The sequence below is a fragment of the Nomascus leucogenys genome, chromosome 12 (genome assembly GCF_006542625.1).
Source record: "Nomascus leucogenys isolate Asia chromosome 12, Asia_NLE_v1, whole genome shotgun sequence".
NCBI lineage: Eukaryota > Metazoa > Chordata > Mammalia > Primates > Hylobatidae > Nomascus > Nomascus leucogenys.
The window spans coordinates 55,506,993-55,531,389 of record NC_044392.1 but is presented as its reverse complement, the minus strand read 5'-3'; the positions used below and the strand labels follow the sequence as shown (position 1 = coordinate 55,531,389).

Sequence of the window (24,397 nt, the reverse complement as noted above, 5' to 3'; positions counted from 1 at the left end):
TGCCAGCTATTTCTGGGTCATGTTAATCTTTATTTTTCTCTGGTTCTTGTAGATTCTCATTTATCTGACAGTAACCTTATTTGTCAAATGAAGGTGACAAAAACATGATTATGCTGTTTTGGCAATTCAATAAAAATCACACGTGGTCCACCAAGCAAACCGCCTGGCCGCCAGGAACTTCTCAGCTTACATTAGGTGGACACCTTGCCCTCCTCAGGGCTGTGCTGATGGTTGTGGTGTTCAGTTATGTCTCCAACTCTTCCTTCTAACCAGGCCTTCCCCTCTCACTGGCTTCCCATACAGCAGCCAAGACTCAGCCCCACTGGTGCAGTCCCTGCCCCTCTTTCTCTAGCACCCCTGAGGCCTGAGCTGGAAAGCAGGCAATGGGCCACACTTGCCTGAGGAGGACCTCTTCTACCTTCTTTGTGATATTTTCCAATTCCTCCACCATAGGGTTGCTTTTTAGTCTCCAGCAAAATGTTAACCCACCAAGCCTTCTGTCTCTGTTCTTCTCATACAAGTCAAGTTTTTTCAGTATTACCTCATCAGAATGATGACTAGAATGTTGAGTCCATGAATCCATTCATTCCTTGAGTCCTTGATTCTAGATTTTAATATGTACTATGTATATTTATACATATTACATTTAGTTACAGGGCATCATATTAGATACCACACACAAATTGTACTTAAGACTCGGTTTATAAAAATACGCCTAATAATTTTTCAAACTAGAGGTTACTTTCTCATGGAACACCCCTCAATTAAAGGAATATCTTTTTCCTTTCCATTCTGAAGAATGGAAATATTCTGAACTCAGTGACTCATGGGCTTTTGCTTTTGCTTGTGGGGTATGGATAATTCAGTAAGAGGAGAGTCCTGCCACCTTAGGTCTCATTGGGGATGGCCAGGTGTGCATGTGCTTCACGTGCAGTGTGTTCCAGGGCTCCTGAAAACTGTGGTTGCCTTTACCCCCTAGATTCAGCTGTGTCTCCTCCAGTCCGGGATGTTGGTATGAATTCCCCAGCTCTGGTCCTCCCCAGCTCTGCTTCCTCTACTCCTGGCTCAGAAACGGCCATAATCAACAGAACAGATGGTAAATATGGCAACTAAAGGGCCCAGGGACTGATGATGGAAAGAGATTAATGCAAACAACCTTTTGTTGTCTCTAAACATATTATCTGTATTTAGAGTTTTCTCTGCATGCCCCAAGGCCTTTACCCTACTCCCTGCACCTTCTGTGGCTGCCTTTCTTGCCATTGTTCATCCTCCTGTAGTTTTCCTACTGCTATTTTTGCTTCATTGTGCCATAATCTCGCTATTCTTGAAAATGCTCTCTGTATCCAGCTTGATTGCCTTGTCTGTGTCTTCTCTACCCAGAAACTTATTATTTATTATGATTCGTCCTATTTCATTTGCCAATAAAGAAAAAATTGTCTCCTGGCAAATTTATCATTAAGAGATAATATAAGAAAGATTGCAAAAATGTAGAAGCCAGAAGATCTCTATGGACTTTGCCCCACCCTTGTACATTCCAAGGCTTCCTTTCTTGGTCCCAGCCTCTTCCTTTTCTCGTTCCCTACCTCTGTTTTAGTTGGAGCAAACTGAGGATATCATTATGAATAACAGAAGATTCTGTTGTGTTGTCATTTTCTTTTTCAGGCTTGGGTTTGGATACTTCTCCAGTAATGAAGACCCCTCCCAAGCTGGAGGGTGATGCTACTGATGGCTCCTTTGCCAATAAGCATGGCCGCCATGTCATTGGCCACATTGATGACTACAGTGCCCTAAGACAGCAGATTGCGGAGGGCAAGCTGCTGGTCAAAAAGATAGTGTCTCTTGTGAGATCAGCGTACAGCTTCCCTGGCCTTGAAGCCCAAGGCACAGAGGTAATCACACCTGTAGCTTTAGGTGCACTCGCCTTGTGCCGTTTCTTCCTTTGATGTTAACTCCTTCTCCTGCCATTTTTTTTTTTCATGCTTTGCATCTCTCCACAGCTGAGGCTTCCTCTTCCATGTATAGCAGCCAGGCCCTTTCTTCTCTATCTCCTATTTTCGCTGTGAGTTCTGCTCTGTTCCTGATGTAGCTGAGTGGATATTTCCCCTCAGCCCCACAGAAACACGTGGCATTGCCTAGCAGCCTTTGGTAGCTTATTATCTACCACAGTCATGCAGGCACATGAACCATCTGTGGGCAGAGTCGACTCAATGGGATGGACAGAAACTGAAGGATTTGCAGGTGTATGGCCCCCACATGTGGAAGGGGCAAGAAGTCTGGCAGCCATGGCATTTCCTTGTGCAGACTGCATAAGGGAGGGAAGGCAGTCAGCAAAGCTTCTCAGAGCACCTTGCCAGTGAGAGAGACCAGGAACCTGTGGCTGTGCTGTCTGAGCTGCTGGAGACCCATGGATGCGTAGGGACAGCCCTGCCTCCACGGAGCCCCCACACTGGAGGGCAAGACACACACCCAAGTAGATAAGCCCAGTAAGGGGCTACAGGCACAGTATGAGAAGTCACCCTCTGTGCTGAGAAAGCGCCAGTGCAAACGTGGTCATTTATCTCAGACAAGGAAGGTAACAGGTTCATAGAGGACATAGCAAGGGGGGTGAGTTTTGAAAGCCTTGTGGGTTCTGCAGGTGGAGGAAGGCATTCCTGGTAAAGGGAGCAGCACCTTAGTTCTGAGAGCTGCAAACGGTTGTGCGAGGGCTTCACAAGTTCAAGCAGGTGCATGTTCTGTGCCTCACTCACAAAGGAAGCTTGAACCCACGCAGGGGGAAGAAAGTAATCTCTCCGCTCCTGTGGTGTTACCTTTCCCCAGGTGCTAGGCAGCAAAGGCATTCATGAGCTTCAGAGCAGCACCAGCGCCCTGCACCATGCCCTAGAGGAGTCGGCTTCCCTCCTCACCATGTTCTGGAGAGCGGCCCTGCCAAGCACCCACATCCCTGTGCTGCCTGGCAAAGTGGTAAGATGCCAGTGTCCTTTCTTGGTTCAAACCCAGTTCTCCTGTCCTCCAATACTGTTCTGTCTCCTCAATGTCACAGCTTTTCCAGAAAATCAGGAGCCACATAGTGAGTTGGGATAGACAGGAACTTAGAGGAGTCTCCCTGGAGGGACATCTCTGACCCATGGTGGCTGCTTTCATTGCAGCTCTGAATACATCCCATTCCCCACCAGCCCCCTGGCCCCTGGTTAAGAAATCAAAGAAGAAGAAGAAGGGGTGTGGAGAAGGCGGAGACATCATAATCCTGGCAATCCATAAATGTTCAGTTTCTTTACCTCTCTGAAGTTCGACTGAGCTGAAATTCAGTTAAAGCTTCAGCACCCATCTCCTACCCCTCAGGTCCCATGGTCCAATGATCACAGAATGCCCCCATGAGACTGAGCCTTTTTAGCCACTGCCTGGAATCCTAGCATATCACTTAAGCTGACATCTCTGGACCAGGCCTGGGGAAAGTCAGCCACCCCTCAGGAGCTGCTCAGAGCTCAGGCTGATTGGCAGACCCTTGTGTAGGCAGGTTTCAGGATCCCCTCCCCAGGGATTCTGGCTTCAGATCAATGTCACCAATACCTTTTGGATCCAATTATGCTAATTCCAGGGAGAGGGTGTTTTGCTATCTTCATGTTGGCACAAATATTTACAAACTTGCAAACTTGCCTGAGTCCAGATCTCTCACCCCAGCATAACATTTCTGAACTCTCAATCTTACCTGTGAAGGGAGAGTGACAGAACTGATATCAGGACTAAAGCAAGGTCCTCTTCAGAGTTGGGAGTTTTATGCCAGCCTGAAGCGAGGTTCTCTTAAGCTACAGGTGTGTAGGTCTGTGCTAGTCTGCATGGGGAATTCCAGAGTCTCAATATTCCTACCTAATGGCCTCACCCTAAACTGTCCTCAGCTGGAGGTATCCGAGGCTGTGAAGGAGGAAATCCAGTTCAGGAGGGTTGAGAAGATTGTAGAATCCTTCTTTGAATTGGAAAGAGCCACAAAGCACAGGGTGTTTTAGGCCTTCTGCCTGGTCAGTAAGAGTCTGTTCCTCGTATCCAGGGAGAATCAACAGAAAGGGAACTTCTGCAACTGAGAACCAAAATATCCAAACAGGAGCAGCTCCTTCAGAGCACAACTGAGCGTCTGAAGATGGCCAACCAGCAGAAGGAGAGCATGGAGCAGTTCATCGTCAGCCAGCGTAGGTTCCCTGAGAGGGAATGGGGGAAGAAACGGGCAGTCTTCCTGATGCCCTACTTGTGCTTCAGATGAGAAGTGACCAGGGGGGCTTGGAGATGTTGGGAGTGGAGACTGATTTGATGTCCCCAAACCTCCTGTGCCACGAGCAATTGTGGATGCAGAGGGTGGGGAGGACAGGGGGTGGATAGCAGGAGACTCCAAGCTGAATGGCCAGAAAGAAATAAATGCTTTAGAATTCTCACGCTAAGCAAGTAGGGTTAATTTCTGCTGGTGATTTCTACTCTGTGGTGCTCTTTTGTTGTTTCAGTAACCAGAACACACGATGTTTTAAAGAAGGCAAGGACTAACTTAGAGGTAAGGAAACTACTGCACCAGTCAGAGGCACCAAGCCTGTCCCCAACCCATCACCATCCGTTAGCAGATCTTGTAGGTGACCCTTGGCCTGCTTTGGCCTTCCAGGAGAAGATTTGGGGTCCACTTGCAAGACCACAGGTCCTCAGTGAGCTTCCTGCTAGTTTCTGTTCCCATCACCCTCCCACCCCGTCAGCTCCTGCCCTGTATCTTGGTTCACTCTCACATTGTCATCATCTCTCCTTTTTACTCCAATTTTTCTTCTTTGATGCCAAGTCAGGAGACTGGAGAAATGCAATTCAGCTCACTCTTGAAGTCGTTAGACATGCAGGAGTCTGCCTGTGAATGAGCTTTTGGTAGAGGGATCTTGAGGCCAGTTATGTGTTCTACTCTTCGTGAAAAAGTAAAAGCAATTTGCAACCTAATAAACTGATTTCACTGCACACTCCTGGGTTAAGAACAGCAATTTGATTTTGATATATCTTTAAGCAACATGACAAAAGAGATCTGTTGGGTCTCATTGGTCTAAAAGCAAATTTGTTAATAACAACTGAACCTTCAGGGAAAAAATGTTATATATGTACCAGACATTATCTACATTTACTTAAAACACTAAGTGTTAATCATTCCCTAGGAAGTGCTTTGAAGAAAAACTTGAGGTATATGAAATGGTTTAAAAATCAGAAACTAAACCTTTTAACGTGGACTTCAAAGCTTTGTCATAAGCAATTCAGCATATTCCTAGAAATGTTTCTAAACCATAACCTGAGAGAACATTGATCTCCATAGTTGGAGAAATGACTTGGACCAGTTTAACTTGCTCTTTTTTTAATTTTTTCACTAATTCCCTTTTGTTTTTCTCTGATAATTCTTCTCTTTTCTGAGCCTCTTTAGAGCAGCACTTACAGGATTGCCTCTGTAAAGCCTTATTCCTGTCCCAGAAAAGGTAACCCAAAAAGTCTCTAGTAACCACTAAAAGGTAACCCAAAAATCTCTAGTATCCACTGGCTTTCTCCAGTGTGGAAGCTTTCCGCTCCACCTCCCATAGATCACTGGAAAGGACCCGAGGCCTCAGTCCTAATCCCTGGCTTATCACTAACTGCTGTGTGGCTTTGGCTTGTCCCTTAGTCTCTGTGAGACTGCTGCACCCTCATCTGTCAAAGATGGAACTGGACTTAGTTGAGCTCTCAGGTCCCTGTGGACTTGGCCCCTCCACACACTCATTATGGCGACTGGACATAACAGAGGACTTCCCAGCAAAATGTCCTCTTCTTCCTACAACAGGCTGTTTCTATATGTGCATGTTTCATGCTAAGCACTTCTTTCTTGGGTGGAGATGACAAAGGCCTCTTTCTGCTGAGACAAAGTGATTTGGAGAGTCACCTGGCCCCTGAAGAGGGAGTGGTAGGATCCAGCCACCCAGTGTGCAGTGAATTGAAGCAGGGATCTCAGCACACAGGGAGGTGTGGAGGCTCCCCCTAATCTCGGGCACCTGTTGCTCCTCCAGACTGCAGCGCATGCTCTTAGCTCGTCCTCTTAACTGGCTCTCACTGTGCTCCTGGCTTTGGTCACCACGTAGCTCTCACTCCAGCTTCAAGTAGCCATCAGTAGGGCCTGGCAATATACACTGATTTGGTTTGTTTTATGTCTGCAGGTGAAATCCCTAAAGGCTCTGCCGTGTGCTCCAGCCTTGTGACCCTTGCCTTCCAGGAACCATGCAAGAAGCGCAGCCACCAGAAGTCCTTAAAACAGCAGGAAAGGTGGGCCTGTCCTCCTTTTGTGCAGCTACCTATCTGCTGAGGAGCGTGTGGGCCTCATTCCTCCGAGTCCACCGGAGGGTCCAGAAGAGGGAGTCAGACATGTATCCTGGTGGAGCTGGGAGAAAGGCAGAAAGCCTTTCTGACAGCTATGGAATACCGTTAGCCAAGGTCCACTTGGCCCAGCACTAAGCAAAAGATGCGTAGTTTGCATAGAAGGTTTTGTGATATTGCCTCTCAACAGCCCCAGAAGCTTGGGAACTGGCAACAGCACATTTCTTGCCTCATCAGCTGTCCTGAGATGGAAAACTCAGTGGATATGGGACCCTGATTCTGATGAATGGGGCACGTGGTCCCAATGCTGGAGCTCCTCTGACAGGTTCTAAAAGCACACTACTGAGCAGCGGTGCCCTGCCGGACACTGCTGGCGGGGGCTCAGTGAGCACTACTCACAGATGCACACCTGACCCTGTTGGGTTGAGTCAGGCGGGCTTTGATCTGCGCTGTAGCACCTGCGTTCTTTGAGTTCACATCATGCATGTGGTGACTTCCCAGATACCATCTCAGGCTTAACCTAGCACATCCTATTTCTTTTCTTCTATGATACCCAAATTGGACTGACCTCACTTCAAAGATGCTGTCCCATTTTGTCATCCTATCTTACCTCGGGGAAATTGGGGACTGATGGCCAGACCAACTCTGTTGAAATTCTTGCATAGAGCAAACCTGTGCTCATTTTTAAGTGGCATGGGAGAGGCCCCCAGTCTAGTAAAGCCTAGTCTGTGTCTTCACAGTGCTGATAGAATGTGTTTGTGTGTATAAATGTATGATATAGATTTATATATGTTGCTATCTCCATATATTGAAGGCCAACATAACCGGTGGACAGGGTGGGTGACAGAAAATGAAAGTCTTTTTGGTGATTATTAAAGCAAAATGTGTATAAAGAAATAAATAGTTTTTCTTTCACTGCTTTGTTTCCCATTTCTGCAGCAATCCCTTGACAGTATAAAGAACTGGAAAGAGAAAATGGGAAAGACGAACTGTGTTTAAGAAGCACATAGTCTAATGCTTGAACTCTAACTTTAAAAGATTAAGGTTTTCCTTCTTTGTCATTTTGTAAGAATCCCCAGTCTGAAAATACGACAGAATGGTTCTTAAACTTGGTGTGCCTGAGAAGCAGCTATGGAGATTATAGGAGCTACCTCCTGGTCTCCAATCCCAGGAGATTTAGTTGGTTTGAGCCCTAGAATCTGCATTTTTTAAATATAAGCACCCCAGGTGATTCCATTACATGTGGGCTGCAGATCACAGTTTAAAAAAACAGTGTTCTATAACATTGAATCAAAACTAAAACTACATTTAAGAACCTTGAATCAAAAAGTATGCCATTCCATAAACATTGATATACAAATTTTAAAATATTCCTTGGGAAAAGTTCTTAGCTACATGCTTTTGATCCCCAAGATTAAAATAAGCTATCACTTCACAATTATGTACTAGAAACATTTAAAAAATAAAAGCAGGTAGCAGGTGGAGTAAGATGGTAGAATAGAATTCTCCAGCAATGGTCTCCCTGAAGGAACATCAAATTAAACAACTATCTATGTAAGAAAACACTTTCACAAGGGCTAATCAGGTGAGAGATCATAGCACCTGGTTTTAACATGCTAACAAGAAAAAATGCATTGAAGAAGGGAGGAAGGACAGTCTTGCATTGCCTGTGACACCTCTCCCCCAACCACAGGAAAGGCATCTCCAAGAGAGAATCTAATGGCTTGGGGACAAGGGGGAAAGTATGGGACTTTATATTGAAACTTAGTACCAGTCTTGCCATAGTGACACACGGCACTGGGCAGAACCCCACAGCACTTGATTCCAGGCTGGTGCCCACAAAAGAAGCATTTAGACCCACCCTGGGCCACAAGGGAATCAGCTGCCCCAGCAGGAAGAACGCACCAAAGTTCTGGCCGGCTTTATCACTGGAAATTTCTTGGGCTACAAATAAATTTCAGTGGCAGGCAGGCCGCGGTGACCGCAGTCCTTGGGCAAGCCCTGATGCTGCATAGGTCTGGAAGACCCTGGACTTGAGGTGTGAGCCAGTATGATGGCAGCAGCTGCAGCAGCTATGGGAATGCCTGTATCACCCCTCCCCACACTCCAGGCAGTGCAGCCTGAGGAGAGGTTCCTTTTGCTTGGGGGAAAGAAAGGGAAGTAAGCTAGGGGCTTTACCTGGGAATGCAGAGAACAATCCCCGATCTTCCCCAAGTCCACAGGGCTGGGGGAATCTGTAAGAATTGCAGTGTACCTGGGCCTAGGGTGCCCGGTAGTTCAAAAATGGCTGCAGTGATCACTGGCTTAGGGAACTCGTCAGCCCACTTTGAATTCCCGGAAGGTCCTCTGAAGGACAAGTACAAACAGGACCTGACTGCAAAGGCTGGAATAAATACCTTATCCTTCAATGCCCAGATATTGACAAACATCGACAGTATCAATAACACTGAAGTCAATATGACCTCAACAAATGGACCAAGTAAGGCACCCAGTGACCAACCCTGGAGAGATGGAGATGTGTAACCTCTCGGGGAATTCAGAATAGCTATTTTTAGAAAGCTCAATGAACTTCAAGAAAACATAGAGAAACAATTCAGAAATATATCAGAAATTTAACAAGATTACTGAAGAGAAAAAAATCAAATGCTGGAGCTTGAAAATGCATTAGTGGGTCTCAGTAGAATTGATCAAGCAGAAGAAAGAATTAGTGAGCATGCAAAGAAGCTATTTGAAAATACAGTCAGAGGAGAAAAAAGAAAAGAAAAATGAGAAGGAACACAGAATGCTTAAGAGATCTAGAAGAGGGCCTTGAAAGAGAAAATCAAAGATTCATTGGCCTTAAAGAGGGGATTGAAAAGGAGCAAAGAGTAGAACACTTATTCAAAGAAATAATCTTTTTTTAAAAAAATACTTTAAGTTCTAGGGTATACGTGCACAACGTGCAGGTTTGTTACATAGGTATACATGTGCCATGTTGGTTTGCTGCACCCATCAACTCATCATTTACATTAGGTATTTCTGCTAACGCTATCCCTCCCCCAGCCCCCTACCCCACAACAGGCCCCGGTGTGTGATGTTCCCCTCCCTGTGTCCATGTGTTCTCATTTGTCAACTCCCACTTAAGAGTGAGAACATGCGGAGTTTGGTTTTCTGTCCTTGTGATATTTTGCTGAGAATCATGATTTCTAGCTTCATCCATGTCCCTGCAAAGGACATGAACTCATCCTTTTTTATGGCTGCATAGTATTCTTTGGTGTATATGTGCCACATTTTCTTTATCTAGTCTATTATTGATGGACATTTGGGTTAGTTCCAAGTCTTTGCTATTGTGAATAGTGCCTCAATAAACATAGGTGTGCATGTGTCTTTATAGTAGCATGATTTATAATCCTTTGGGTACATACCCAGTAATGAGATTGCTGGGTCAAATGGTATTTCTAGTTCTAGATCCTTGAGGAATCACCACACTGTCTTCCACAATGGTGGAACTAATTTATACTCCCACCAACAGTGTAAAAGCATTCCTATTTCTCCACATCCTCTCCAGCATCTGTTGTTTCCTGACTTTTTAATGATCGTCATTCTAACTGGCTTGAGTGGTATCTCATTGTGGTTTTGATTTGCATTTCTCTGATGACCAGTGATGGTGAGCATTTTTTCATATGTCTGTTGGCTGCATAAATGTCTTCTTTTGAGAAGTGTCTGTTCATATCCTTTGCCCACTTTTTGATGGGGTTGTTTTCTTCTTGTAAATTTGTTGAAGTTCTTTGTAGATTCTGGATATTAGCCCTTTGTCAGATGGATAGATTGCAAAAATTTTCTCCCATTCTGTAGGTTGCCTGTTCTCTCTGATGATAGTTTCTTTTGCTGTGCAGAAGCTCTTTAGTTTAATTAGATCCCATTTGTGTATTTTGGCTTTCGTTGCCATTGCTTTTGATATTTTAATCATGAAGTCTTTGCCCATGCCTATGTCCTGAATGGTATTATGTAGGTTTTCTTCTAGGGTTTTCATGGTGTTATGACTTACATTTAAGTCTTTAATCCATCCTGAGTTAATTTTTGTGTAAGGTGTAAGGAATGGATCCAGCTTCAGCTTTCTACATATGGCTAGCCAGTTTTCCCAGCACCATTTATTAAATAGGGAATCCTTTCCCTATTGCTTCTTTTTGTCAGGTTTGTCAAAGATCAGATGGTTGTAGATGTGTGGTGTTATTTCTGAGGCCTCTGTTCTGTTCCATTGGTCTATATCTCTGTTTTGGTACCAGTACCATGCTGTTTTATTTACTGTAGCCTTGTAGTATAGTTTGAAGTCAGGTAGTGTGATGCCTCCAGCTTTGTTCTTTTTGCTTAGGATCATCTGGGCTATGAGGGCCCTTTTTTGGTTCCATATGAACTTTAAAGTAGTTTTTTTCCAGTTCTGTGAAGAAAGTCATTGGTAGCTTGATGGGGATGGCATTGAATCTATAAATTTCCTTGGGCAGTATGGCCATTTTCACGATATTGATTCTTCCTATCCATTAGCATGGAATGTTCTTCCATTTGTTTGTGTCCTCTTTTATTTCATTGAGCAGTGGTTTGTAGTTCTCCTTGAAGAGGTCCTTCACATCTTTTGTAAGTTGGATTCCTAGATATTTTATTCTGTTTGTAGTAATTGTGAAGGGGAGTTCACTCATGATTTGGCTCTCTGTTTGTCTGTTCTTGGTGTATAGGAATGCTTGTAATTTTTGCACATTGATTTTGTATCCTGAGACTTTGCTGAAGTTGCTTATCAGCTTAAAGAGATTTTGGGCTGAGACGATGGGGTTTTCTAAATATACAATCATGTCCTCTGCAAACAGGGACAATTTGACTTCCTCTTTTCCTAATGGAATACCCTTTATTTCTTTCTCTTGCCTGATTGCCCTGGCCAGAACTTCCAACACTATGTTGAATAGGAGTTGTGGGAGAGGGCATCCCTGTCATGTGCCATTTTTCAAAGGGAATGCTTCCAGTTTTTGCCCATTCAGTGTGATATTGGTTGTGGGCTTGTCATAAATAGCTCTTATTATTTTGAGATATGTTCAATCAATATCTAGTTTATTGAGAGTTTTTAGCATGAAAGTCTGTTGAGTTTTGTCGAAGGCCTTTTCTGCATCTATTGAGATAATCATGTGGTTTTTGTCATTGGTTCTGTTTAAGTGATGGATTACATTTGTTGATTTGTGTATGTCAAACCAGCCTTGCATCCCAGGGATGAAGCCAACTTGATCGTGGTGGATAAGCTGTTTGATGTGCTGCTGGATTCGGTTTGCCAGTATTTTATTGAGGATTTTCACATCGATGTTCATTACGGATATTGGCCTAAAATTATCTTTTTTTGTTTTGTCTCTGCCAGGCTTTGGTATCAGGATGATGCTGGCCTCATAAAATGAGTTAGGGAGGTTTCCCTCTTTTTCTATTGATTGAAATAGTTTCAGAAGGAATGGTACCAGCTCCTCTTTTTACCTCTGGTAGAATTTGGCTGTGAAACTATCTGGCCCTGGAATTTTTTTGCTTGGTAGGCTATTAATTATCGCCTCAATTTCAGAACCTGTTAATAGTCTATTCCAGGATTTGAGCTCTTCCTAGTTTAGTCATGGGAGGCTGTATGTATCCAGGAATTTATCCATTTCTTCTAGATTTTCTAGTTTATTTGACTAGAGGTGTTATAATATTCCCTGAGACTAGTTTGTATTTCTGTGGGATCAGTAGTGATATCCCTTTTTTCATTTTTTATTGCATCTATTTGATTTTTCTCTCTTTTCTTCTTTATGAGTCTTGCTAGCAGGTCTATCCATTTTGTTGATTTTTTTCAAAAAACCACCTCCTGGATTCATTGATTTTTTGAAGGGTTTTTTTGTGTCTCTATCTCCTTCAGTTCTGCTCTGATCTTAGTTGTTTCTTGCCTTCTGCTAGCTTTTGAATGTGTTTGCTCTTGCTTCTCTAGTTCTTCTAATTGTGATATTAGGGTGTCGATTCTAGATCTTTCCTGCTTTCTCTTGTGGGCATTTAGTGCCATAAATTTCCCTCTACTCACTGCTTTAAATGTGTCCCAGAGATTCTGGTATATTGTGTCTTTGTTTTCATTGGTTCCAAAGAACCTCTTTGTTTCTGCCTTCATTTCATTATTTACCCAGTAGTCATTCAGGAGCAAGTTAATTCCATGTAGTTGTGTGGTTTCGAGTGAGTTTCTTAATCCTGAGTTCTAGTTTGATTGCACTGTGGTCTGAGAGACAGTTTGTTGTGATTTCTATTCTTTTACATTTGCTGAGGAGTGTTTTACTTCCAAATCTGTGGTCAATTTTAGAATAAGTGTGATGTGGTGCTGAGAAGAATATATATTCTGTTAATTTGGGATGGAGAGTTCTGTAGATGTCTATTAGGTCTGCTTGGTGCAGAGCTGAGTTCAGGTCCTGAATATCCTTGTTAATTTTCTGTCTCGTTGATCTGTCTAATATTGACAGTGGGGTATTAAAGTCTCCCATTATTATTGTGTGGGAGTCTAAGTCTGTTTTTAGGTCTCTAAGAACTTGCTTTATGAATCTGGGTGCTCCTGTATTGGGTGCATATATATTTAGGATAGTTAGCTCTTCTCGTTGAATTGATCCTTTTACTATTATGTAATGGCCTTCTTTGTCTCTTTTGATCTTTGTTGGTTTAAAGACTATTTCATCAGAGACCAGAATTGCAACCCCTGCCTTTTTTTGCTTTCCATTTGCTTGGTAGATCTTCCTCCATCCCTTTATTTTGAGCCTATGTTTGTCTCTGCACGTGTGATGGGTCTCCTGAATACAGCACACTGATGGGTCTTGACACTTTTTTTTTCCAATATATATATATATTTTTATTATACTTTAAGTCCTAGGGTACATGTGCACAACATGCAGCTTTGTTACATATGTATACATGTGCCATGTTGGTTTGCTGCACCCATTAACTTGTCATTTATATTAGGTATATCTCCTAATGCTATCCCTCCCCCTGCCGCCCACCCCACAACAGGCCCCAGTGTGTGATGTTCCCCTTCCTGTGTCCACATGTTCTCATTGTTCAATTCCCACCTGTGAGTGAGAACATGCGGTGTTTGGTTTTTTGTCCTTGTGATAGTTCGCTGAGAATTATGGTTTCCAGTTTCATCTATGTCCCTACAAATGACATGAACTCATCCTTTTTTATGGCTGCATAGTATTCCATGGTGTATATGTGCCACATTTTCTTAATCCAGTCTATCATTGATGAACATCTGGGTTGGTTCCAAGTCTTTGCTATTGTGAGTAGTGCCACAATAAACATACATGTGCATGTGTCTTTATAGCAGCATGATTTATATTCCTTTGGGTATATACCCAGTAATGGGATGGCTGGGTCAAATGGTATTTCTAGTTGTAGATCCCTGAGGAATCGCCACACTGCCTTCCACAATGGTTGAACTAGTTTACAGTCCCACCAACAGTGTAAAAGTGTTCCTATTTCTCCACATCTCCAGCACCTGTTGTTTCCTGACTTTTTAATGATTGCCATTCTAACTGGTGTGAGATGATATCTCATTGTGGTTTTGATTTGCATTTCTCTGGTGACCAGTGATGATGAGCATCTTGCCATGTGTCTGTTGGCTGCATAAATGTCTTCTTTTGAGAAGTGTCTGTTCATATCCTTTGTCCACTTTTTGATGGGGTTGTTTGTTTTTTTCTTGTAAATTTGTTTGAGTTCTTTGTAGATTCTGGATATTAGCCCTTTGTCAGATGAGTAGATTGCAAAAATTTTCTCCCATTCTGTAGGTTGCCTGTTCACTCTAATGGTAGTTTCTTTTGCTGTGAAGAAGCTCTTTAATTTAATTAGATCCCATTTGTCAATTTTGGCTTTTGTTGCCATTGCTTTTGGGTGCTTTAGACATGAAGTCCTTGCCCATGCCTATATCCTGAATGGTATTGCCTAGGTTTTCTTCTAGAGTTTTTATGGTTTTAGGTCTAACAGTTAAGTCTTTAATCTACCTTGAATTAATTTTTATATAAGGTGTAAGGAAGGGATCCAGTTTCAGCTTTCTACATACGGCTAGCCAGTTTTCCCAGCACCATTTGTTAAATAGGGAATCCTTTCCCCATTTATTGTTTTTGTCAGGTTTGTCAAAGTTCAGATGGTTGTAGATGTGTGGTGTTATTTCTAAGGGCTCTGTTCTGTTCCATTGGTCTATATCTCTGTTTTGGTACCAGTACCATGCTGTTTTGGTTACTGTAGCCTTGTAGTATAGTTTGAAGTCAGATAGCGTGATGCCTCCAGCTTTGTTCTTTTGGCTTAGGATTGACTTGGCAATGTGGGCTCTTTTTTGGTTCCATATGAAGTTTAAAGTAGTTTTTTCCAATTATGTGAAGAAAGTCATTGGTAGCTTGTTGGGGATGGCATGGAGTCTATAAATTTCCTTGGGCAGTGTGGCCATTTTCACGATATTGATTCTTCCTATCCATGAGCATGGAATGTTCTTCCATATGTTTGTGTCCTCTTTTATTTCACTGAGCAGTGGTTTGTAGTTCTCCTTGAAGAGGTCCTTCACATCCCTTGTAAGTTGGATTCCTAGATATTTTATTCTCTTTGAAGCAATTGTGAAGGGAGTTCACTCATGATTTGGCTCTCTGTTTGTCTGTTATTGGTGTATAAGAATGCTTGTGATTTTTGCACATTGATTTTGTATCCTGAGACTTTGCTGAAGTTGCTTATCAGCTTAAGGAGATTTTGGGCTGAGACGATGGGGGGTTCTAGATATACAATCATGTCATCTGCAAACAGGAATAATTTGACTTCCTCTTTTCCTAATTGAATATCCTTTATTTCTTTCTGCTGCCTGATTGCCCTGGCCAGAACTTCCAACACTATGTTGAATAGGAGTTGTGGGAGAGGGCATCCCTGTCATGTGCCATTTTTCAAAGGGAATGCTTCCAGTTTTTGCCAATTCAGTATGATATTGGCTGTGGGTTTGTCATAAATAGCTCTCATTATTTTTAGATACATCCCATCAATACCTAATTTATTGAGAGTTTTTAGCATGAAGGGCTGATGAATTTTGTCGAAGGACTTTTTGGCATCCATTGAGATAATCATGTGGTTTTTGTCATTGGTTCTGTTTATATGCTGGATTACATTTATTGATTTGTGTATGTTGAACCAGCCTTGCATCCCAGGGATGAAGCCCTCTTGATCATGGTGGATAAGCTTTTTGATGTGCTGCTGGATTCGGTTTGCCAGTGTTTTATTGAGGATTTTTGCATCGATGTTCATCAGGGATATTGGTCTAAAATTCTCCTTTTTCATTTTATCTCTGCCAGGCTTTGGTATCAGGATGATGCTGGCCTCATAAAATGAATTAGGGAGGATTCCCTCTTTTTCTATTGATTGGAATAGTTTCAGAAGGAATGGTACCAGTTCCTCCTTGTACCTCTGATAGAATTCGGCTGTGAATCCATCTGGTCCTGGACTTTTTTTTGGTTGATAAGCTATTAATTATTGCCTCAATTTCAGAGCCTGTTATTGGTCTATTCAGAGATTCAACTTCTTCCTGGTTTAGTCTTGGGAGGGTGTATGTGTCAAGGAATTTATCCATTTCTTCTACATTTTCTAGTTTATTTGCATAAAGGTGTTTATAGTATTCTCTGATGGTAGTTTGTATTTCTGTGGGTTTGGTGGTGATATCCTCTTTATCATTTTTTATTGCATCTATTTGATTCTTCTCTCTTTTCTTCTTTATTAGTCTTGCTAGTGGTCTATCAATTTTGCTGATCTTTTCAAAAAACCAGCTCCTGGATTCATTGATTTTTTGAAGGGATTTTTGTGTCTCTATCTCCTTCAGTTCTTCTCTGATCTTAGTTATTTCTTGCCTTCTGCTAGCTTTTGAATGTTTTTGCTCTTGCTTCTCTAGTTCTTTTAATTGTGATGTTAGGGTGTCGATTTTAGATCTTTCCTGCTTTCTCTTGTGGGCATTTAGTGCTATAAATTTCCCTCTACACACTGCTTTAAATGTGTCCCAGAGATTCTGGTATGTTGTGTCTTTGTTCTCGTTGGTTCCAAAGAACCTCTTTATTTCTGCCTTTATTTCATTATTTACCCAGTAGTCATTCAGGAGCAGGTTGTTCAGTTTCCATGTAGTTGAGTGGTTTTGAGTGAGTTTCTTAATCCTGAGTTCTAGGTTGATTGCACTGTGGTCTGAGAGACAGTTTATTATAATTTCTGTTCTTTTACATTTGCTGAAGAGCTCTTTTCTTCCAACTATATGGTCAATTTTGGAATAGGTGCAGTGTGGTACTGAGAAGAATGTATATTCTGTTGATTTGGGGTGGAGAGTTCTGTAGATGTCTATTAGGTCTGCTTGGTGCAGAGCTGAATTCAATTCCTGGACATCCTTGTTGACTTTCTGTCTCGTTGATCTGTCTAATGTTGACAGTGGGGTGTTAAAGTCTCCCATTATTATTGTGTGGGAGTCTAATACTCTTTGTAGGTCTCTAAGGACTTGCTTTATGAATCTGGGTGCTCCTGTATTGGGTGCATATATATTTAGGATAGTTAGCTCTTCTTGTTGAATTGATCCCTTTACCATTATGTACTGGCCTTCTTTGTTTCTTTTGATCTTTGTTGGTTTAAAGTCTGTTTTTTCAGAGACTAGGATTGCAACCCCTGCCTTTTTTTGTTTTCCATTTGCTTGGTAGATCTTCCTCCATCCCTTTATTTTGAGCCTATGTGTGTCTCTGCATGTGAGATGGGTTTCCTGAATACAGAACACTGATGGGTCTTGACTCTTTATCCAATTTGCCAGTCTGTGTCTTTTAATTGGAGCATTTAGTCCATTTACATTTAAGGTTAATATTATTATGTGTGAATGTGATCCTGTCATTATGATGTTAGCTGGTTATTTTGTTCATTAGTTGATGCAGTTTCTTCCTAGCATCAATGGTCTTTATAATTTGGCATGGTTTTGCAGTGGCTGGTACTGGTTGTTCCTTTCCATGTTTAGTGCTTCTTGCAGGAGCTCTTGTAAGGCAGGCCTGGTGGTGACAGAATCTCTCAGCATTTGCTTGTCTGTAAAGTATTTTATTTGTCCTTCACTTATGAAGCTTCATTTGGCTGGATATGAAATTCTGCATTGAAAATTCTTTTCTTTAAGAATGTTGAATATTAGCCCCCACTCCCTTCTGGCTTGTGGAATTTCTGCTGAGAGATCAGCTATTAGTCTGATGGGCTTCCCTTTGTGGGTAACCTGACTTTTCTCTCTGGCTGCCCTTAACATTTTTTCCTTCATTTCAGCTTTGGTGAATCTGACAATTATTTTTCTTGGAGTTGCTCTTCTCGTGGCGTGTCTTTGCGGCATTCTCTATATTTCCTGAATTTGAATGTTGGCCTGCCTTGCTAGGTTGGGGAAGTTCTCCTGGATAATATCCTGCAGAGTGCTTTCCAACTTGGTTCCATTCTCCCCATCACTTTCAGGTACACCAGTGAGACGTAGATTTGGTCTTTTCACATAGTCCCATATTTCTTGGAGGCTTTGTTTGTTTCTTTTTATTCTTTTTTCTCTAAACTTCTCTTCTCGCTTCATTTCATTAATTTGATCTTCAATCACTGATACCCTTTCTTCCAGTTGATCAAATCAGCTACTGAAGCTTGTGCATTCATCATGTAGTTCTCATGCCATGGTTTTCAGCTCCATCAGGTCCTTTAAGGACTTCTCTGCATTGGTTATTCTAGTTAGTCATTTGTCTAATCTTTTTTCAAGGTTTTCAACTTCTTTGTGATGGGTTCGAACTTCCTCCTTTAGCTCAGAGTAGTTTGATCTTCTGAAGCCTTCTTCTCTCAACTCATCAAGGTCTTTCTCTGTCCAGCTTTGTTCCATTGCTGGTGAAGAGCTGCGTTCCTTTGGAGGAGGAGAGGCACTCTGATTTTTAGAATTTTCAGTTTTTCTGTTCTGTTTTTTCCCCATCTTTGTGGTTTTATCTACCTGTGGTCTTTGATGATAGTGACATACAGATGGGATTTTGGTGTGGATGTCCTTTCTGTCATTAGTTTTCCTTTTAACAGTCAGGACCCTCAGCTGCTGGTCTGTTGGAGTTTGCTGGAGGTCTGTTCTAGACCCTGTTTACCTGGGTATCAGCAGCGGAGGCTGCAGAAAAGCAAATATTGCTGAACAGCAAATGTTGCTGTGTGATCGTTCCTCTGGAGGTTTTGCCTCAGAGGGGTACCCAGCCATGTGAGGTGTCAGTCTGCCCCTACTGGGGGGTGCCTCCCAGATAGGCTACTCAGGAGTCAGGGACCTGCTTGAGGAGGCAGTCTGTCCATTTTCAGATCTCAAACTCCATGCTGGGAAAGCCACTCCTCTCTTCAAAGCTGTCAGACAGGGACATTTAAGTCTGCAGAGGTTTCTGCTGCCTTTTGTTTGGCTATGCCCTGCCCCCAGAGGTGGAGTCTACAGAGAAAGGCAGGCCTCCTTGAGCTGTGGTAGGCTCCACCCAGTTCAAGCTTCTCTGCAGCTTTGTTTTCCTACTCAAGCCTCAGCAATGGCAGGCACCCCTCCCCCAGCCTCGCTGCCACCTTGCAGTTCAATCTCAGACTGCTGTGCTAGCAAGGAGCAAGGCTCCGTGGGTGTGAGACCCTCTGAGCCAAGCGCAGGATATAATCTCCTAGTGTGCCGTTTGCTAAGACCATTGGAAAAGCGCTGTATTAGCGTGGGAGTGACCCAATTTTCCAGGTGCCATCTGTCACAGCTTTGCTTGGGTATGAAAGGGAATTCCCTGACCCCTTGTGCTTCCTGGGTGAGGTGATGCCTTGCCCTGCTTTGGCTCATGCTCAGTGCACTGCATCCACTGTCCTGCACCCAGTTTCCTGCACCCACTGTCCTGCACCCACTGTCTGACAAGCCCCAGTGAGATGAACCCGGTACCTCAATTGGAAATGCAGACATCACCCATCTTCTGCATCACTCACACTGGGAGCTGTAGACTGGAGCTGTTCCTATTCAGCCATCTTGGAACCGCCCCTGGGTCTTGACTCTTTATCCAATTTGCCAGTCTGTGTTTTTTAATTGGGGCATTTATCCCATTTGCGTTTCAGGTTAACATTGTTATGTGTGAATTTGATCCTGTCATTGTGATACTAGCTGGTTATTTCACCTATGTTTTTTCTTTTTTTTGAGACGGAGTCTCGCTCTGTCACCCAGGCTGGAGTGCAGTTGTGCAATCTCAGCTCACTGCAAGCTCCGCCTTCCAGGTTCACACCATTCTCCTGCCTCAGCCTCTCGAATAGCTGGGACTACAGTGCCTGCCACTGCGCCCGGCTAGTTTTGTTTTTGTATTTTTAGTAGAGATGGGGTTTCACCATGTTAGCCAGGATGGTCTCAATCTCCTGACCTTGTGATCCACCCACCTTGGCCTCCCAAAGTGCTGGGATTACAGGTGTGAGCCACTGCGCCCGGACTTATTTCACCTATTAATTGATGCAGTTTCTTCATAGCATAGATGGTCTTTACAATTTGGCATGTTTTTGCAGTGGCTGGTACTGGTTGTTCCTTTCCATGTTTAGTGCTTCCTTCAGGAGCTCTTGTAAGGCAGGTCTGGTGGTGACAAAATCTCTCAGCATTTGCTTGTCTGTAATGGATTTTATTTCTCCTTCACTTATGAAGCTTCACTTGGCTGGATATGAAATTCTGGGTTGAAAATTCTTTTCTTTAAGCATGTCGAATATTGGTCCCCACTCTATTCTGGCTTGTGGTGTTTCTGCCGAGAGATCCGCTGTTAGTCTGATGGGCTTCCCTTTGTGGGTAACCCAACCTTTCTCTCTGGCTGCCCTTAACATTTTTTCCTTCATTTCAACCTTGGTAAATCTGACAATTATGTGTCTTGGGGTTGCTCTTCTCTATGAGTATCTTTGTGGAGTTCTCTGTATTTCCTGAATTTGAATGTTGTTGGCCTGCCTTGCTAGGTTGGGGAAGTTCTCCTGGATAATATCCTGCAGGGTGTTTTCTAACTTGGTTCCATTCTCCCTGTCACTTTCAGGTACAGCAATCAAATGTAGATTTGGTCTTTTTACATAGTCCCATATTTATTGGAGTCTTTGTTCATTTCTTTTTACTGTTTTTTCTCTAATCTTGTCTTCTCACTTTATTTCATTAATTTGATCTTCAATCACTGATATCCTTTATTCCACTTGATCAAATCGGCTATTGAAGCTTGTGTATGCTTCACGAGGTTCTCCTACTGTGGTTTTCAGCTCCTTTAGGTCATTTAATCTCTTCTCTACACTGTTTATTCTAGTTAGCCATTCATCTCACCTTTTTCCAAGGTTTTCAGCTTCCTTGTGATGGGTTAAAACATGCTCCTTTAGCCCAGAGAAGTTTGTTATTACTGACCTTCTGAAGCCTACTTCTGTCACCTCGTCAAACTAATTCTCCATCCAGTTTTGTTCCCTTGCTGATGAGGAGTTGTGTTCCTTTGGAGGAGAAGAGGTGTTCTGGTTTTTGGAATTTTCAGCCTTTCTGCTCTGGTTTCTCCCCATCTTTGTGGTTTTGTCTACTACTTTGGTCTTTGATGTTGTTGATCAATGGATGGAGTTTTGGTGTGGATTTCCTTTTTGTTGATATTAATGCTATTCCTTTCTGTTTGTTAATTTTCCTTCTAACAGGCAGGCCTCTCAGCTGCAGGTCTGTTGGAGTTTGCTGGAGGTTCACTCCAGACTCTGTTTGCCTGGGCATCACCAGCAGAGGCTTCAGAATAGCAAATATTGCTGCCTGATCCTTCCTCTGGAAGCTTCATCCCAGAGGGGCACCCACCTGTGTGAGGTGTCTGTCAGCCCCTACTGGGAGACGTCTCCCAGTTAGGCTACACAGTGTTCAGTGACCCACTTGAGGAGGCTGTCTGTCCATTATCAGAGCTCGAACACCATGCTGGGAGAACAACTGCTGTCTCCAGAGCTGTTAGGCAGGGATGTTTAAGTCTGCAGAAGCTGTCTGCTGCCTTTTATTCAGATGTGCCCTGCCCCCAGAGGTGGAATCTAGAGAGGCAGTAGGCCTTGCTGAGCTGCAGTGGGCTCTGCCCAGTTCGAGCTTCCCTACCACTGTGTTTACACTGTGACCATAGAACCACCTACTCAAGCCTCAGCAGTGGCAAAACCCCCTCCCCCTGATATGCTCCAGTGTCCCGGGTTGATCTCAGACTGCTGCACTAGCAGCAGGCAAAGCTCTATGGGCATGGGACCTGCTGAGCCAGGCATGGGAGGGAATCTCCTGGTCTGTCGGTTGCAAAGACAGTGGAAAAAGTGCAGTATTGGGGCAGGAGTGTACTGCTCCTCCAGGTACAGTCACTCACAGCTTCCCTTGGCTAGGAAAAAGAAATCCCCCATCCCCTTGCACTTCCCAGGTGAGGTGACAGCCCACCCTGCTTTGGCTCATCCTCTGTGAGGCACCCACTATCCAACCAGTCCCAGTGAGATGAACCGGGTACCTCAGTTGGAAATGCAGAAGTCACCTGTCTTTTGTGTCGATCTCACTGGAAGCTGTAGACCGGAGCGGTTCCTATTCAGCCATCTTGGAAGCAATCCTCTTTTTTTTTTAATTTTTATTTTTTATTTTCGTTAAAGACAAGGTTTCGCCATATTGCCCAGGCTCATTTCAAACTCCTGAGGTCAAGCCATTCTATAAAACAAACTTATATTTGTTTTATCTGAGTTCCTTCCTCAGGAAAGGACTCTCAGGCTGCTCAAAAAGCATCATAGACCTGAAACTCAACTGATCACAGCCTCCAGACAATGAGATGCCAGACCCCTCACTCATCATGAGTGCTTCCTCACCTCTCCCTAGTTCCTCTTTTCCCACACACAGTTATGTTTCTTCCCTGCTATATAAACGCCTAACTTTAGTCGATCAGGGAGCTAGATTTGAGATTCATCTCCTGTCTCCTCAGCTGCAGCACCCAATTAAAGCCTTCTTCCTCAGCAATACTCAATGTCTCAATGATTGGCTTTCTGTGTGCTGGACCAACAGTGAACAGCAGGACCGACACTGAACCCCTGGGGTTTTGGTAAAAATACATGTACACTTTTAAAAACCGCAATTAATAGGTTGTGGTATATTGAGAAATTGGAATGGCGTCAAACTTGGCCAATTCTGAGAAAACACACTGTGCTTAAGGGTCAGGGCCCCGCGTCCTGACCTCGACAGTGTATGGTTGACTTTGAGGCACTGCAGGGGAGTATGGCCTGGTTTGAGTGTTTTATAGAAATGTAAAACATGGCTGATTACTTTTTATTTTAAATCCAACAAATCTCTATTTCTGGTGAGAAAATCTTGCCAAAACCAACCAAAAAAATTCACAGAAGTATGTGAAGAAGAAAATGAAAGATTCCCTGCCTCCCAATCCCACTTGCTTGGTGTCAGCCATTATTTACTACATGGAGGAAGGGGGAAAGGCACCGAGGAAGTCCCAAGTCCTGTTCTCACAAACATCTGGCCTCCCTGGGCAAAGGGAAAAGAGGGAAGGCAAAAAGAATATAACACTACTGTTTGCAGAAATTTCCCCTTGGTACAGGAAACTCTGGTAAACTGAGAGAGTATGTTTTCCATGAGGGAGGCCTCAAGGGCTCTTCCCTGGCCCTAAGTCCAAACTGGATTTTGCCTCATTTTCTGAGGTGCAAATGAAATGATAAAAGTTGATCAAAGGAGAGGGCAGAGAGAAAGAAAGAGGATGACTCCTCCCACGCAGGTCCACCTTCCTCAGTGTTGCTTGAGGGATCAGAAGAAATGCTTTAACACAGGTGCGTGGGAACTATGGCTGCAAAGTATGAACTCAGTTACCTCCAGTTATGAGCTAGTGTGAGGTTCCATGGTGTGATGGTGAGCACTTTGGACTCTGAATACAGTGATCAGGGTTCAAGTCTCAGTGGGACCTTTCGGTATAATTCCAGTGATGTTCCTCTCTATTGCTCCCTAAGCAGAATGGGGGAAATTGCCCCAATCGTGGTCACAGACCCTCCATGCCACTGGCTGTGTGCAATTGGAGTCCCGGACCCAGCGACCAGCAAGACCCCTCCCCTCTCAGGGTGACCGTGGGCCTCCAGGTTACAGGTCTCCTCCACTAAAAAGGCTGCCTCCCCTCAATCCTAGATCCCAAGTTTTCTTTTACTCACGTCATTGGGCCACTGCCCTGTGTCTCTTTGGAAGAAATGACCTATATGAAAAACTTTACTTCCAGGATTCCCTAATTCCTTCATCCCTTAGGACAGTGCAGTTTTTCACCTCCTGATCTTGGGTCCAGTACTAACGCGCACATTTCATTTTGTTTTCATGGGATCCCCTCCAACCGGCTACCAGTGGATTCCTGTCCTTGGGGTCTCTGTGGACGGCAACTAGATGCTGCTCTTGTCCCAAATCCTGACACCTCTCTCCAGGGAATTGCCTCCCTTAGCCTCCTACATCAGACAATATTTAGATTTGAGCCTGGGATCCCAGCATCTGTGAAGAACAGAGGTTCCTGATCCCTGACCAGCTCTCTGGCAGTGAAGGGGAGCAGAGCAGAGCAGCTTGGAGGGGCAAGTCCAGGGCCCTGGGCAATCCCCTTCTTCCTGCCCAGACTCTGCTCCAAGGAGAAGTTGCCTTAGGACCAGATCAGATGAAAACTCTTTTGTTCTCTTCTCATCAACAGAAAATTTTAGGCAAGAGATCTGGAGGACCTTCCTAGCTCATAAAAATGGTGTGGCCAAATCTCTCCAGTTTTGGAAATGTCCAAGGTTACCATGTGTTTTGAGGGCTCACTTTGGAGCCTCTGAAAAGGAGGGGTCAGGGCCCACAGAAGGTACCTGAGGGATGCAGGGGAGGGAGGGGAAAGAGCAGACAGGAGGGAGGAGAGAAGGAGGGAGGGGGAGAAAGGGTGTGTGAGGGCCAGGAGCCAGGATTCACCCTGACAGTTCAGTGACTGCTCCCTGTCCCCAAGTTTCCCACTGTGGCACCTTCCAGCAGGTGGTTTCCATCTCTTATTGATGTCCTGAGAACTCATCTCTACAGAATGGTCCCACCCTA

At 43.7% G+C, this 24,397-nt stretch overlaps 2 protein-coding genes across 24 annotated transcripts in view; one reads left to right on the top strand and one right to left on the bottom strand.

Annotated features, from left to right (window-relative positions):
* LOC100582383 (myomegalin) overlaps window positions 1–7,257 on the top strand; it is a 230,677-nt gene extending 223,420 nt beyond the window's left edge. For 11 of the 23 annotated variants that reach the window (XM_030824692.1, XM_030824688.1, XM_030824695.1 and 8 more), the window contains 5 exons: window positions 980–1,096; window positions 1,663–1,889; window positions 2,818–2,961; window positions 4,043–4,181; window positions 4,488–7,257. In XM_030824692.1, coding sequence (XP_030680552.1) covers window positions 980–1,096; window positions 1,663–1,889; window positions 2,818–2,961; window positions 4,043–4,181; window positions 4,488–4,876 — 1,016 coding nt within the window. In that variant the 3' untranslated portion in view covers window positions 4,877–7,257. The remainder of the gene's footprint in view (window positions 1–979; window positions 1,097–1,662; window positions 1,890–2,817; window positions 2,962–4,042; window positions 4,182–4,487) is intronic. The other 12 variants (XM_030824704.1, XM_030824711.1, XM_030824700.1 and 9 more) reach the window with 4 other exon arrangements.
* LOC115837636 (putative neuroblastoma breakpoint family member 7) overlaps window positions 1–24,397 on the bottom strand; it is a 655,832-nt gene that overhangs the window by 608,311 nt on the left and 23,124 nt on the right.